The 16,523-nt window shown below is 39.6% G+C and overlaps 1 protein-coding gene across 5 annotated transcripts in view; it reads right to left on the bottom strand.

The window, feature by feature from the left end:
• Positions 1-16,523, bottom strand: part of LOC120448841 — a 76,476-nt gene that overhangs the window by 5,530 nt on the left and 54,423 nt on the right. For all 5 annotated transcript variants that reach the window (XR_005616149.2, XM_039631043.2, XM_039631042.2 and 2 more), the window contains 2 exons: positions 3,911-4,561; positions 1,413-2,344 (listed from right to left, as the gene is read on the bottom strand). Coding sequence is in view for 4 of the 5 variants with exons in the window: in XM_039631043.2 (XP_039486977.1) it covers positions 1,413-2,344; positions 3,911-4,561 (1,583 nt within the window). In the remaining variant the exon portion in view is untranslated. The remainder of the gene's footprint in view (positions 1-1,412; positions 2,345-3,910; positions 4,562-16,523) is intronic.

Below are 16,523 nucleotides of genomic sequence, written 5' to 3'. Positions count from 1 at the left end.
AGGAAAAGTTGACCATAAAATTTAATGGCAACACGTTAAGCGCAGAACCAGCAAAAGGGACACAGGTTGGTCAATTGCAGGACTTTCCCCCCAAGAAACGAGCGTAACGTCCAGGTTCACCGGTTCATTTCGGTGGCACGCACCTTGGACATAAATTGCCGGAGCACATACGGCCAAGTTCCAGCGGGCAAAATGCTCTTACCCGTAGCGCCACCTTTCCACCTGTCTTCGCTTCATGCTCGTTTTGCATGCTTCAGGAGCACAGCAGGGGTGACTTTTCTAGTGGCTTTTCAAAAATAATAATCATTTTTTGAAAACGTTCAGTCAAGTTTAATTATTTGGGAAAGTTGGTACAAAATATATTAGCTTTGTACTTTTATTTACTTTATTTTTATTCTTAATACCAGTTTTGCTACATTTTCCCATTTTCCCTCAGTATCCATAAACACAATAACTTCTCTGCCTGAAAGTTTAAAAGGCCTTTCTGAAAGTACTTCATTTCCAACCAACTAAACTAAATATAACTTTTTATCTTAAATAAATAAATAAAATCGGGCACTTTTGAAAACATTTATTTTGAATTTAAGTCTCCTAGCTAGTTAACCGCAGCTGTATACATATGCTCATGTCTGACGGCCATGTTTGTTTGCCTGGACTTCGTCTCGTTTGCGTTTTCATTTTTTCATCTCTCATATAGCATATTTCTTTGCGCTCAATTTCCTGTATTTTGTAGCCGTCGTAGCCATTTCCTGTTATTGCATTTTTAAGCAGGACTTTTTGATGGAGCTTTGCGGAGCAGGACGGCGAGCTTGAGAAGTCTGCTACCGGTGCAAAAAGGCGCACAAGTTTTTGAAATATTAGCAACTATTAAAATGCAATTAATTTTGAGTGAAAAATTCCCAAAATACTCGACCTAAGAGGCTTTTTGTGTAGTGTTCAGTTGCTCGAATGGACTAACTCATATGCTCCTCATAATGGCAAGGAGTCCATGCGTCATTAGGCATGAATGTTTTCATGTCTTGTTCCGTCTCTATTTGTTCTTGGAATACTTTTGAATTTGCCCTAGGGAGTGGGTAATTGGTCGGGCAGACTTGCTGGGCGACAACAGAGCGTGAAATTGTAAATATTTCAGTCTCCTCGACTGGCAAACAAATAAAGCTAGGTATTGACGACTCAGAATTATTTTCCACGACCTTTTTCAATAGGATCAACCGTTGTTGGTTTCCTAAGGTTATTAGTTAGGTCTTTTGTAAAATTGAAAATACATGGGTACGAATAAAAACTAAACGAAAACCATTGTATAAACTGCAGAAACATATAGCATATTTTTATATTTTTTAAAATTAAATACATATTCAAAAAGGAATTTATTTAAAATGTTTGGTCAAAGTAAGCAAGCTATTTCCACTTACTTGTTCATGAACAAGGGCTGTCCATTGGTCCAGTCCTCGGAGAAGATGTGCAGCGACATTGGACGCGGACCACTTTGGGCCGGGCACACCACCCTCATGGGTCGCAGAGGTCGTCCGGAGTATATCATGAGGCGGTTTTTGGTGTGACACCGCATGGCATCCTCGGAGGTGGGATCCACGGGCAGATAGGCGCCCCAGGTCTGAACGAAGAGCGACCTCTCGGCCGATTGGGCTTCGATGTACCAGGCCAGGCCTTCGCAACTGGCGTCCTGCGTCTTTAAGGGGTACTTGAGTTCATCCTCCCCACCTGCTCCTTTAAGTTTCAACTGCTTCCTGCAGTCCGGTTGTCTCTTGAATTCGTAGGAAGCCGAGAAGAAGACATCCGCAAAGTCCTCCGATATATTTAATCTTGTGACCGTGAAGGAGAGCTCCATAATCCTCGAATGTGAAACGAAAATGAGCGGTGCGTTGCTGTACAAGGCACTGGAGTTATCGCAGAAGCAGCCCAATTGGATTTTCACGTCCCTAAATGGAACATCGAACAGTCGCAGCTCCGTGATGCGGCCCTCGGGATCCAGTTGATTGCAGCGGGGTCTGCCTGTATGCAGATCCGAGTCAGTGGTACAGGCTGTACCCTCTCCAAAGGACACGTTATGCAGGACCAGTTTCACCCTCTCCGAAGGACCCGCCTCAAAGCGGTACAAGCAGGTTATGTTCTTGGCTCCACCTCGTCCGTAAAGAAACACATTCCTGGGAACCTGGATGTTGCCCTTGCGCTTCTTGAAAATTCTTGAGCAGAGTGGCGGCACCGGATCTTCTCCACGTCTTCCCGCCCAGGTCTCGCCACCTTGTTCCGTGTCCACAAACTCGTAGTTCAGAGCAAACTGTGCTGGGAATAAGGCGGTGCCTGTGTGCGTGTGGAACTCCAGTTTCTGCAAGCGGAAAATGGTAAAAAGAGAGTTGGAATACTGTAAAAAATTTGTGTCTTGAATGAGATAACAATGAAACAAACTGAAATACGTTTCTGTTTCATCTTTTAATTTTTTTAAGGCTTATAAAGTATTTACACGCTTTGTAAGTCGATGTGTGGAAGCAGGGCTGTGAAAACAGCCTCGGTTTATTTGCCTAAGTACTAATGAAAATTTAATTCCGATTTGTCCTACATTTTGCATAACATTTAGCTTCAATGAATATTCCGCTAAAATAAATTTCCGTGCCATGTTCAATTTAGTTTTAGAATCTACTTAATATTAACAGTGCCACAAAGTGCACATATGTATTTAATTTAAGGGAGCTTATGGATATTTCGAAAAGTGCCTTATGAATGCACTGTGAGCGCGGAATTTGGCATCACAATATTTGCAGTTCATATTTGTCAACGGGGAGCGACGTCAAAAAGGCTAAGCAAGCTTATTGCGGTTGTCTGTTTGTCCGTGCATGCCGTCAATGCTGTCAATGCCGCCCACTTTTCCGCCCACGGCCACGCCAACGCCCACTTTCCGCCCCCTGTTTGCCTTTGTATTGTGTGCGTGTGTGTGTGATGGGGGTGCGGGCTTTGTCGAATTTGAATTTGGCGCCTGCCCCTGGGAAATTCGCTCTGCTCCTTCGTTATTTGTGCACGTCTGGCGATGCAGTCGAGTGTTTAATTTGATTAATTTTGTCAAGTTTAAAGCAAACACGAATCGCTCTGCGCTCTGCCAAAAAATTCCCAGCTTCCGGCTCCCAGTTTGCAGCTCTTCAGTTCTCCAGCTGCGTTTTATTTATTTGTAAGGGCCCTTGGGCGTGCCAAATTGGGCACTCGGCACTCGGTGCTCGCCCGGCAGCCAAGGTGCAGTCACAAAGTCGTGTTCCCCGACTGCCTAATTTTTATTTTATTTTTTTAAGCCCCGGCCAAAACAAAGAAAACAAACAGTGGCAGCTGGCAAATTAGAAAAGTCCTTCGGTTAAGTTCTAATTTTCCCGACTTCCGTACGATGCCAAATACAGCCCAAAGGTAGGCTACTGTTACGATTGGACTGCCGTTGGCGAGAATAAAGTGTTGACTACCCTTAGGCATCACAACTACCTATTTATTATTATTTTTTTTTTTAATATATTTTTTTTTATTAAGTGAATAATCCGTACATCATAATCTACTACCTAATGACAACCGGAAGTAAGTCAATTCAAAGGACTTCTAGAAAAAAAAAGAAATTTAGCTGGATACCAAAAGTGAAATCTATTTTGTCTGTCTATATATTCAAAGCATATTTAAGGAGGGTATATTCCGAGAAACACGAAGTGCTTTAAGGTCCTTTTAATGCTAAAGTTGTACTCCTTTCTAAGCATTTTCTATAATGGCTGAATAAATATGTCAATTTAATAGATAAAGATGTCTGTTAGTAATATTAGCTTATGAATATGTATTTCGAACACTTCTGAAGCATAACACATTATTCATTTACCACATTACTCGATCTATTGGCATTAACCGAAACAGTATTCTTTGATCTACTTACCAAATCTCGTCCAGTGCTCACATAGCTCTCCAGCGGACTGCAGGGTCTCTGTTTATTGCCCCCCATCAAGGCACTACTTCCGCTCACTCCGCTTCCTATGGCCGTGTGATCGCACAGCTTCGGAGTTTCGTAGTCGTAGATCTCCAGCATGAGTCGTCGCTTTCCCTTGGTGCTCATCAGGGCCACTGCGCTATTTCGATCCGAGCTGACGACCGCAGCTGCCGAGACCTCCTTGGAGGACTTGCCACTGGAAATGTAGTTGAGGCTGTCCTTGACCCCGGAAAGGGGCTTACCAGAGCCGGGGGGTACAGCTGATCCTCCGCCAGGACCTCCTCCCTGGTAGCCGCTGTACTTGTTCTCCTGGTTGAAAACACTCGACTGCGTGGGGCCGTAGATGTAGGTGTCCACCGGATTCCAGGCGTTGTCGATGTTCACCCGCAGGTTCCGATTCAGCTTCGGGTTGCTGGCACTGTAGTAGTAGCTGCCGTAGTTGCTCTGGTTCAAGAGGGTGGGCTTGCCCCCGTCCGCCGAGGAAGCCACGGGGGGTGGTGGGGGCGGCTGGCCGGTTGTGGAACTTGTCGATTTCATGGGCACATATGTCCCATAGCTATCCCACATCCTCAGGCGCGTTATCCACGGTGGCAGATCGCTCTGCAGAAAGACCATTGCATAGCGGGAAAGAAAGCAAACATATGTTATTGTTTAATTCTTTTGTTGACATTATTTTAGAGTGCACTGAGAGAAACTAGCGAGGTACTTGAATCGTGTCTGACCCTGACCATGAACTTTCTCCATAGTATGCTGCGGGAAGCAGCTTTTTAATTTTGCAAAGAAGGCCGATATACCAGACTCTGTCAAATGCTTGCTGCATGTCGATGAATACAGCGATGCAGTATTCCAAATCTTCAAAGGCCTGTAGTATGTGTTTAGTCAACCTGTGAACCTGCTCCACAGTGCTGTGTCCCTGTCGAAATCCAAACTCCTTAATAAAGTCACCTAGTCTGTTGGCAATCAGCCTTTCCCATATCTTGGATAGCGAAGACAAGAGACTTATGTATATATGAATAACTTTATTTTTATTAAATAAATAAAAATTATTATTAAAAAATATGTTTTGAGAATAAATATATAGCCTGCATCAAGGCGCACGTGAACATAAATATAAAAAATAAAAACTACCTCCTAGGTGTGGAACATACCTGGTAGGGTTGTTGATAATATATCAAAATATCAATATATCGATATTTTTATATTTTATGTTATATCGATATATTCTGAATGATATATATGTATATATTTTTTGCCCAAATATCGGTATTGCAATTTTATTTTTAGATTTTTTTTTATATATATATTTATATATCAAATCAAATTACATAGAAATGAAAAACGGGACTGCAAATTGCAAACTGTGCGAAAGAATTATAAAAACCAGTGGAAACCCTTCAAACATGTCCTCGCACCTTAAAAATAAACATTACGATGTTTTCGTAAAATGTGCGAAAAAGAAGGTATGTACATATGGCATATTTATGTACATATGTTTGCGTATATTTAGATTTCAGAAAGTTCAAAATTTCACTGAAAATCGACGATTCTACTGACAATCGAACAACAAACGCGTACATACACTTTGCTCACAACATTTATTATACCCGTTACTCGTAGAGTAAAAGGGTAACAGGCAGAAGGAAGCGTTTCCGACCATATAAAGTATATATATTCTTGATCAGGATCAATAGCCGAGTCGATCTGGCCATGTCCGTCTGTCCGTCCGTATGAACGTCGAGATCTCAGGAACTACAAAAGCTAGAAAGTTGAGATTAAGCATACAGATTCCAGAGACATAGAAGCAGCGCAAGTTTGTCGATTCATGTTGCCACGCCCACTCTAACGCCCACAAACCGCCCAAAACTGCCACGCCCACACTTTTGAAAAATGTTTTGAAATTTTTTCATTATAGCCGTTACTCGTAGAGTAAAAGGGTATACTAGATTCGTTGAAAAGTATGTAACAGGCAGAAGGAAACGTTTCCGACCATATAAAGTATATATATTCTTGATCAGGATCAATAGCCGAGTCGATTTGGCCATGTCCGTCTGTCCGTCCGTCTGTCCGTCCGTCCGTCTGTCCGTCTGTTTGTCCGTATGAACGTCGAGATCTCAGGAACTACAAAAGCTAGAAAGTTGAGATTAGGCATACAGACTCCAGGGACATAGACGCAGCGCAAGTTTGTCGAATCATGCTGCCACGCCCACTCTAACGCCCACAAACCGCACAAAACTGCCACGCCCACACTTTTGAAAAATGTTTAAATATTTTTTCATTTCTGTATTGGTCTTGTAAATTTCTATCGATTTGTAAAAAAACTTTTTGCCACGCCTACTCTAACGCCCACAAACCGCCCAAAGCTGCCACGCCCACACTTTTGAAAAATGTTTAGATATTTTTTCATTTTTGTATTAGTCGTCTAAATTTCTATCGATTTGCCAAAAAACTTTTTGCCACGCCCACTCTAACGCCCTCAAGCCGCCCAAAGCTGCTACGCCCACACTTTTGAAAAATGTTTTGATATTTTGTCATTTTTGTATCAATTTTGTAAATTTCTATCGACTTGCAAGAAAACTTTTTGCCACGCCCACTTTAACGCCCACAAACCGCCAAAAACTGTCAGTGTTGAAGACTCTCCTTCGCACTTTCACTAGCTGAGTAACGGGTATCAGATAGTCGGGGAACTCGACTATAGCGTTCTTTCTTGTTTTTGTATTAGTCTTGTAATTTTCTATCGATTTACCGAAAAACTTTTTGCCACGCCCACTCTAACGCCCTCAAGCCGCCCAAAGCTGCTACGCCCACACTTTTGAAAAATGTTTTGATATTTTTTCATTTTTGTAAATTTCTATCGACTTGCAAGAAAACTTTTTGCCACGCCCACTTTAACGCCCACAAACCGCCAAAAACTGTCAGTGTTGAAGACTCTCCTTCGCACTTTCACTAGCTGAGTAACGGGTATCAGATAGTCGGGGAACTCGACTATAGCGTTCTTTCTTGTTTTTGTATTAGTCTTGTAAATTTCTATCGATTTGCCAAAAAACTTTCTGCCACGCCCACTATAACGCCCACAAACCGCCAAAAATTGTGTTTAAGACTCTCCTTCTCCCTTCCACTAGCTGAGTAACGGGTATCAGATAGTCGGGGAACTCGACTATAGCGTTCTCTCTTGTTTTTATTCTTAGCTGTCTACAAACTTCGAAAATCTCCTCACTTTAACCGAGGCCAGTGTGTTTAAAGCCTGTTTGTAATTTCAATATAAAAACGTATCTTTATGCAAAGATTTGCAAAGACAACATGCCATGGCGGTGTGTGGAGAAGGAAGGATTGCAGATCTAAGGCAAGTATTGAAGAAGTTTTATGTATATTGATAGATCATATACATACATGATAGATCATCATAAATTTAAATCCATTTTCAGATCACAACAATGATTGAGGAAAAATACACTGGATATGTAGGAGGACTAACTAAGATTTTGAGCTCTGTGGAGGACGAAGCGTTCACCTGCGATGCTGTTACGATTCCAAATTCGAGTCGATCATTTTTCACAGTTACAGCTCACTTTCTTTATGAAGAGTCGCTGAATTCGATATGCCTTAAAGCTTCAAGAATGGATCAAGTTTGTCTAAATTGAAATATTTTTTTTATATGTGTTTTGTCGTCCATTGTTTGTCGTGCTTGTCTTGTGCTCTGTCGATATGTGACTTGTTTCTTATTTATTTATCAAGAAACATTTTATAACAAACATTTTGTGTTCAATATAGTCGCATACCAGTAATTATATTACAACTTTATTGGAAGAGGCCTGCTCAAAGTTATGTATTAATCGTTTCAAGTGGACCACTCTGACTACTGACAGCGCCAATAATTTGAAGTGCGCTGCTAAACGGCCATGATGGACCTATTGAGAAAGGCGCAAACCGATGAGGGCTCTCCGTAAGGGAAAAAAAGAAGTTCAAAACGTTCCCGGTGGAACTTGTGGGTGGATAGGATGCAAGCTTTCCTCAACCTAGCCAACAAAGTCTCAGAGTTTTTTATTAATAAATCTGAACACGTTAAGGGACTTTCCGAAATGCTGAATTCTTTAGAAAAAACGATATGTAGGGACTTATGTAGTCTCCTTCAAGCTTTTAAAGCAGCCGCGGAACAGATAAGTGGTGAGCAGTATGTCACTGTTAGCTTAGTGATTCCCTTAATAGCTTTGATATCGAATCAAATTCAAAAATTAAACATGGAGACAGAAGGCGGAAAGCGAGCCAAGGAGGCGCTTGTGAGGATTTCGAATAAAAGATTTCAGTCGTTCCACCAAAATAAAATCTTGGTCAAAGCGTCGTTTCTAGATCCTAGATTTTAAAAATTGATGGTGAAATAGGCGGTGTTTGAAATTAATACTGAAAACACAATGTCTGCCCAAGAATGACGGGCATGTCATCAAGCTAAAATTTTGCTTAATAATAATATTAATAATAATAATAAGTAATATTAATAAGTAATAACCAATTAACTTGTAATCAGTTTAACATAATATATATTTATATATATATAACCTTAAAAATTTTGCATAAAATTAGAAATACATACACATACTAATTATTTAAACTTTTACATATTTCTGATGTCGACAGTTCTCAGGATTTGGGGGACTTCATGCTGCTTGGGAAAGCAATCCAATCGAGGTATGGAAAGGCCACAAGGCAACAATGACGGGCCTTTACCGCTTGGCCATGAGGTACTTGATAACTCCGGGTAGCTCAGTACCAATGTGTAGTGTGCGACGCACGAAGCCGGATGACGGAAAAACATATTACTCAACGAGTGCCTTTAAAATCTCTGAGTTCTAAGTTCTGGCATTAATATTAATATATGAAATTTATTATTATACGTATCATTATCCGTATTACAAACGTGGACAAAAGTATTTTGACAACGCAATGAAAGATCAACCACCGCTTTTAACTTTTAAATGAGACCAAATTAATTTTGGGAGAGAGACAACAACAAAGGCATTAAGAGAGCGAAAGCTTGTATTGATAACGGAACATAATATTATTTGTACGCCAGCCTCTGATTTTTTGGGTGGACAAAAGTATTTTGACATTGCCTTTCATATTCATTTTCGTTGATTCGCTTGCGGTGCAAAACACGTGCTTTGGTTTTTTAGGTTACTTTTGTTGTCTTTATTAAAATAAAATACTATTTAAAATCAGTGTTCGTAAAATATGGGCAAAACACACGAACTAAGTGAAGTTATAAAGCACCTAAAGCAGTGTCGATTGAGCTTGAAGAACATCATGAAATATCAGTTAGTCGAAAAACTGTAGAAAGACGGCTAAAAGAAGGCGATTTTCATACTTATGTAGCAATACAAGCAATTTCAGCAAAAAACAAGTTCAAACGGTTGTCATTTGCCAAGTCCTATTTAAACAAGCCGCAGTCGTTTTGGGAACAAGTGTTATGGACAGATGAAAGCTCTTTCGAATACCACGGATCTTAGAAAAAGATTTACTGCAGGTTGCCAAAGACTGCTCGTAAAAAAATTAGGCCGGTGTGCGAACGGGTACCACATGGTGGGGGATCAGTAATGTTCTGGGGTTGCGTATGCTTCAATGGCTTGGGCGATTTGATACCAATTGATGAAACAATTTATTTCTGGTGACCGGCTCATTGGACAATCATCAGGAAAAATTTTGTTGACTTGCGAGCGTGCCAAAATTTTTGTGGTTTAACCAATTTTCACAAAAATTATGGAAAAGAAGGACCAAGGTATGTAGAATATGTAGAATTCGTGTTGTCCAAAAGTAGAAAAAAGCTAACCTGCTAACCATCCTTTGTGGAGTATAACTAATTTTGTGCCAAAAAGTAATTATGTGTCATTATAGTGCAAATAATAATATAATCTAATTTTAAAAATCTTTTTTGCTCCGATGTGTATAATCCTTAATATTACGGCTGTGGTTGAGTTCGCCTATGAGCAACTGCTTGATATCTACATACAAAACATACGATTGTTTTGCGCATCTTCCGTTTCGAGTTGGATTTATGATGATCTGAAAGAATTCGACATAAGCACGGAGAAAAAGGATGAAATCAACACCAAAGTGAGAAGTTTTCACCTTTACATACAAAAGAACTTGGCAATTTGTAATAGAAATATGGCCAGATTTAAGACAAAGCATACCAAATGGCTTTCGTCCAACATGGCTATAACAGAAAGTTCATTGTTGTCTTCAAATCCAAAGCCGTCTACATCAAGACGAGTTGGACGCCCACCTAAGCTACTAACTGAAATTTTAGGTCTTGATGAACTCCTCATTGCATATTTTAGCAATATTTTAATTGGTTTTTCTTGTAACCTACCAATTGATCCAACACAATTTAAAAAATATTGCCAGAAAACCATAACTCGATATATGTCCTTGTATCCATGGTTTCCATGTCGGCAACCGTCCATAAAGTGTTAATGCACGGCTACCAAATAATAGCATCAATCCTTCCATTAGGTGGTTACATGCTCGAAAGAGTACACGGCAGAACAACATGGCAGACGTTTTCCACAGAGCAATAGATTCCTCAGATCCTCTTGTGTCGAGCATCTATCTAACAAAAAGATTGGGCCAGCAAAATAAACTACCCTTACCAGCAGTTGAACTTTTGAAATCACCAAACTTGCTAAATTTTGTTAACTTAACATGAACAATAATAACAATGTTCCCAATTTTGATGCTAACAATAGTGATAGTGATTCAGATTCTGACTCTGAAAATCCGTTTTCAATAGATCTTGACGTAGAACACGACTTTTATGAACATTTTTAAATGCAAAATACTTATTTATGGTCATTTTGAATGAATTGTGTATTTTTTAGTTATTAATATTAAGGTAATGTGTTAAAAAAATTAATTAAAAACATTGGCTGAATTTAACGAGTGCAAGCATAATTATTTACCGTGCAATTAAGAATAAGAGGAAACCTATCTCATATGGGCGGCTAGGGAAGGCGTGGTCAGATCGTTCTGAAACCTGAAACCTGTTTTTTTATGCATCGACACTATCATATGTACGAAATTTCAAGAACCTAGCTTTAAAACTTTAATTTTCGTCGAAAAATTGGCTCGGTGGCCCAATGTGCAATGGACAAATTTTTATAACGTAAGTAATTTTGCACATGGCATGTGCAGTCACATATACATCCGTGGTAAATGCAATTAAAGTAGTTTTCATATGTATGTATGTATGTATGTGACTTGAGGCAGCATTTACTTATTGTATGGTTTATATTTTGTATGTTTTAGTTTCAACAAAGGAAAACAACGAGAGTCCGTCTCCAAAGAGGAAATGAGAGGGTTCAAGTGTTTGGCAGCACTTTAAATAAACTTCTGAGAAAAGCAAAGCAATATATTCACACTGTGGAAAAATATTAAAAACCGCGGGAAATACAACGGAATTGTCAGACCCCCTTAAAAGGATTCACCCAAATTTAAATGCGGATATCACGGTGAATGAATCTACGGGGTTTAGTGAATACCTTAATATAAATTCACAGTACCCGTCAGATTCGGCAAAGAAACCAAAACTTGACCGAGTTATAATGATAATGTATGCTTAATCTTAAACCTGAGATCTCGACATTCATACGGACGGACAGACGGACAAGGCCAGACGGACATGGCCAGATCGACTCGGCTATTGAACCTGATCAAGGATATATATACTTTATATGGTCGGAAACGCTTCCTTCTGCCTGTTACATACTTATCAAAGAATCTAGTATACCCTTTTACTCTACGAGAAACGGGTATAAAAACCCCTGTGAGCATTTGAAAATTAAACATTTCCCGTGTTTTGCACACACGATAAACTTGTTGGTGAAGGATATATTAAAAATGGAAAACCTCCAAGTTTTAATAAATAAGTGCAAAGCAATTCTTGCGCTTATGAAGCGAAGCTATGGCGAAATTCAAAGATGCCCAAAACGTCGCTGACCCTATCTCACTCATCCAAGAGGTACCAACCCGGTGGGACAGTGCGTTTTTAATGATCGAGAGAATTTTACTCACAATACAATACAGCACTGTCGACTGTATTGCTGGGAATTCCAAAGGCTCCCTTGCCTTTCTCCGCAGAGGAGATTAATGCCTTGGATGAACTGTGCCAGTTACTTCGGGATTTTGAAAAAGCAACAAAAAAAATATCAGGTGGAAAGTTTCCTCATTTGCAAATGGATTTAAAACACAAGAAGCTATTGCCGCCTTTGACGCTTTAAGGTGGCCTGTTTAAGAAGCGTTTCGGACATTATGAAACGAGGACAGTTCCTAAGATGCTCAAATTTACATATACAATATGTACTTTTTTTATATAGACTGTTGAAACAGATCTCTTATAAGTTTAATTTGCTATTACCTTGTGAAAAGAACTCGCATTGTTTTTAAGTTTCGAATTAACATTCAATTTAAAGCATGTGAAAAGATTTTAGAATGTCTTTAAGTTTGTTAATTTGTTATTAAATTTAATTTTTTTTAATTTTTTAAAAACAACGGAAAACGTCGATTTTACATATACAATATGTACTTTTTTTATATAGACTGTTGAAACAGATGTTCCAAACAGATGTTTGGAAACATCCATGTTTCGCCACCTTTACTATCACATCATAACTTCCGGTCAACTGATCTATGAACTGTCAGAGCGGCTATCCCATAAGGATTAAGTCAGAACTGATTGGGAATTGGATGTATTGGTGGACCAAATTTTTATTGCATTACTTTAATTATGTACATTAATTATGTACATTAATTATGTACATTAATTATGTACATTAAATTAAGTAAATTACAATGTATACCAAATTACTTTTGATATGTTTAATGTTTTGCGTTGAATGTTACCCATGTTTCAAACTTGCAAATTCATTGTGCACTTTCAATGTTGCACATTCAATGTTGCATATTTAATGTTGCAAATTCAATGTTGCAAATTCAATGTTGCAAATTTAATGTTGCAAGTTTAATGTTTCATGTTCAATGTTACTTGTTAAATAGGTATTAAAGTTATTTTTTTTTTAATGGATGACTTGGGTTCTTAATATCCAATTCCCCAAATGAATATTATTAGTGTTTTTTCTGAGTATATGAGCGTGTGTCGCGCCATTCACCACACGCGTTTCTCACGCTTTCCCTTTGGCTCTGTGTTGTTTTTCCTTGTTAGTTTTCCCGCTCGTTCTCCGCATGTGACATGTCATATTCAAACAGTTGCAAGTGTGAGTTATTTGTCGTTTGTCACTGTCCCTAGTAGAAAGGCTCCACACTCGTCGGCTTCGTAGTTGTAGTCGCAGTCTTTGCATTCCTCGCAGCCTCCTTGTTGTTGTTTGCAGGCATTAAATATTTTTCCTAGACGCCTCCTGGCTGACAATGTTTATGTTTTCCCCCGCTCGGCACTCCGCTACATTCCGCCTAGGCCCTGATTATTGTTGACTGTGTTAATAATGAAAAAGACAGTTGCAAACAGCTGTGGCTTGGCTGAAGAAACTGAACTGAACTGGAGTAACAGACTCCGGAGCCGGACGAAGTCAGTGGCTCGAAGTGTCGGCCTAGAAACTAACTGACAGCCGTTTAAGGCCGCTGCCTCTGTTCACTTCATTTACTTGATTTGCTTGGAGATGCAACAGCAACATTTGTGCGTTTAATTCTGGTAAATTAATCCCTGAAAATAAAGTCTGAGAAATGTAAAATAAAAACAACTAACGAGACTTTAAAAGCATTATAAGTGTGGGTTTACTTACGCTGCACATTTTATTGCCAAAAAACACAACTTTCATTTTACTTGCGTTGTAGAGTAGTTTTGACCCAGCGTTAGACTATTATATTTAGGATATTAATTAATTCACACAAGTCACAAATATTTGTAAAATGTTCTTATGAATTTCTAGAATGCTGCGCTTTCGAATTCATTAAATTCCGGAGGCAAACCACATCAGCCAAATACTTGTATGCTACACATGCTGCACCTTGATTACTTTCGCAATTTCTTCAAGGCATTTTCCAGAGACGAAGGGGCTGTGGAAACTTCTCAGCTGTCGTGTAATCAGATAAATTGCCAGCCACTTTTCATACTCTCAAGGTCGTTCTCTGTCTAGACGCATATCACGTGAAGCCGGGGCTCCTAATTTATTTTTGGTAGACACACTCAGCGAGCGTTTGTAAAACTGTGGTGCCAATTAATTTGGCCAAACCCATTGGAAAAACGGAAAGAGAGCAGATAAATGGTGACTGAACTCTCAGCCAACACCCACACAATTGTGTCTTCCGTTTTTGGGCCACGCCTCCCGCAGGATGCTCCTCTGTCCGTGTCAATTGCAGTTGCCTCACCTACACTTTAAATTGCGAAAAATGAAAAGCTGCCAGCATCACACAAATAAACAAAAAACGAGAAGGAAAATATATCGAGGGGGCAGCCAGCGAAATAAAGCAAAACAACTTTGCAGCAACACCTTCCACAGCCACACCGCCCACCGTACACCGAGAAAAATAAGTAGATAACACACGAAAAGGTGGTATTCCATATTGTCGAGATGATAATTATATATGATCTTTAATAAAACTATTCTATATTGTTATGCTTAAATAATCCTGCACGATGTTAAACTTGTTCGGATCCGAAATCTCGAATGTAATTATTACTTGTAAATTTGGTTCATTAATTGAATTCATATTTTATCATTCAAATAGCATTTCTGTCGAGAAAAAGGTATATTATAGTAATAGTAATGGTGCCTGTATTACTATTGAATCTGGAACCTGCCAAGGACTCAGAGGCCATCAGTTTTTCCCAGTGCATTCATCTCGCCCCTCTTAAGCGGCTACAAACGGGAGTACAATAAAAAGTGACAGGACAGAAATATGTGTAAAATAAAACACAGAACGGGCGACTCCGGTGGGCGGGGGTGGGAGTGGGAGTGGGAGAGGGAGTGGGAGTACGGGAATGGAATCGGCAAAAACAGTTCATGAATTTTGTAACAGCGAGGCAAAGTGACACAAACAAAAACAGCAGGTACTGCGAAGTCATTGGAACGTGGGCGAAACCATTTTTGCGGCTGGGGGAGGGCGGGGATAACGACAAGCTCACAAACAAGTGAATGTGAATTTTCTAAAATAAAAAAGAATGAATAAACAAATGAAAAATACAAGCGCAGGCACAGAAGAGAAACCGAGGCAAAACAAACTTTTTAAATTAAGAACCAAAGTTAAAACTCGCCGAAATAAAAAATACAATGCAAGTGGGAGTCGGAATGCGAATGGGAATGATTGGAGTGGCTGTGGAGCAATGCTGGAAATACTTGTAATGCGACGACATTTATGAGACCGCGCAAAGCGTTGACATGTCCCCCATATCATTCCATTTCAACTTCATTATTTCAGCTCCTATTATTTCAATTCTGAGATCTCTGCTCCATTGAACTCGGCAGAAATGTTGGGGAGTTTCGAGCACTTTGACATACAGTTTTCTAAGTTGACAGCGGATTCCGCTTAGAGAATGTGGCCTTAAAAGTTAAGGGCAATACAAAAAGTTTTGAGCAGCATTAAAATATTGAGCTTTAAAAACAGAAACTGTATAAATGTAAATATTTAAGATAACATATAAAATGAATATATTGAATATGAGTACTTTAACGGTTTTATAACAATATAGATAGCTTACTATTTCTACTCCTTGCAGCGACTATGACTTATAAATTATAGAGATATATTATGTATGATTACTCTCTTCTGTTTTCCCTTTTCCTACTGCACTTGCCTTGAGCAGAAATCACCGCACTTTAATATAATTCGGGGCTCCTCGTCGCGGAATCTCCAGCCTGCAACTCAAATGCACTTTCGCGTGGCCTAGCCCAAATGACCATTCAGTTATCTGGGCACAGGGGCCACCATTGCATCCTTTAAGGACCCGCTGACCCGACATTAAGCGCAGTTCGTCCAGGCGAACTCAACATTCTACCTTGACACAATTCACGGGCCGTTAGGCAGGCGACAACGACCATTTAAAATGCACACACCAGTATGATGAGAGCACTGAGAAAAACGCCCCCTAAGTTGCGCGTAATCAGAGTACTAGAATTTTGTAGTATTATATAGTTTGATTCCACAGTAGCGGCTATAGTAAAATGTACTTATAGCCCTTGCGTTTACATGACGTTAATGCACTGAAACTTTCTTATTCTTATCAATTTGTTTTCTCTGCCACGCAGAAAGAGACAGAGAGACAAGTGCAAAAAGAGATGGCAGGATGATATTATGGACTCTTGTTTTTGTTGGCTGTGCCGCATTTTGACGCAGTTGCCTTTGCTGGCGGGCAGACTTCAGACTCAAAAATGTCTCGTTAGGAGTTGCGTAAGCTTTCACTTAATTATACATTTATACGACGTATTTCTATGGCTGCATTTTTAATTGGCCAGCAGAGACAAAGTGTCGACCGACTGGCACTAATAGCAAGACATGTAGGGGATCTGAAGATATGGGTGGGGCGAATGGGAGCCCAAGACAATGGCAAATGGAGGAGACGCCG

This window comes from Drosophila santomea, chromosome 3L (assembly GCF_016746245.2).
Source record: "Drosophila santomea strain STO CAGO 1482 chromosome 3L, Prin_Dsan_1.1, whole genome shotgun sequence".
In the NCBI taxonomy this organism is placed as follows: Eukaryota; Metazoa; Arthropoda; class Insecta; order Diptera; family Drosophilidae; genus Drosophila; species Drosophila santomea.
Note: the sequence above shows the minus strand (reverse complement) of the source record. Positions and strands in the feature narration are given on the sequence as shown.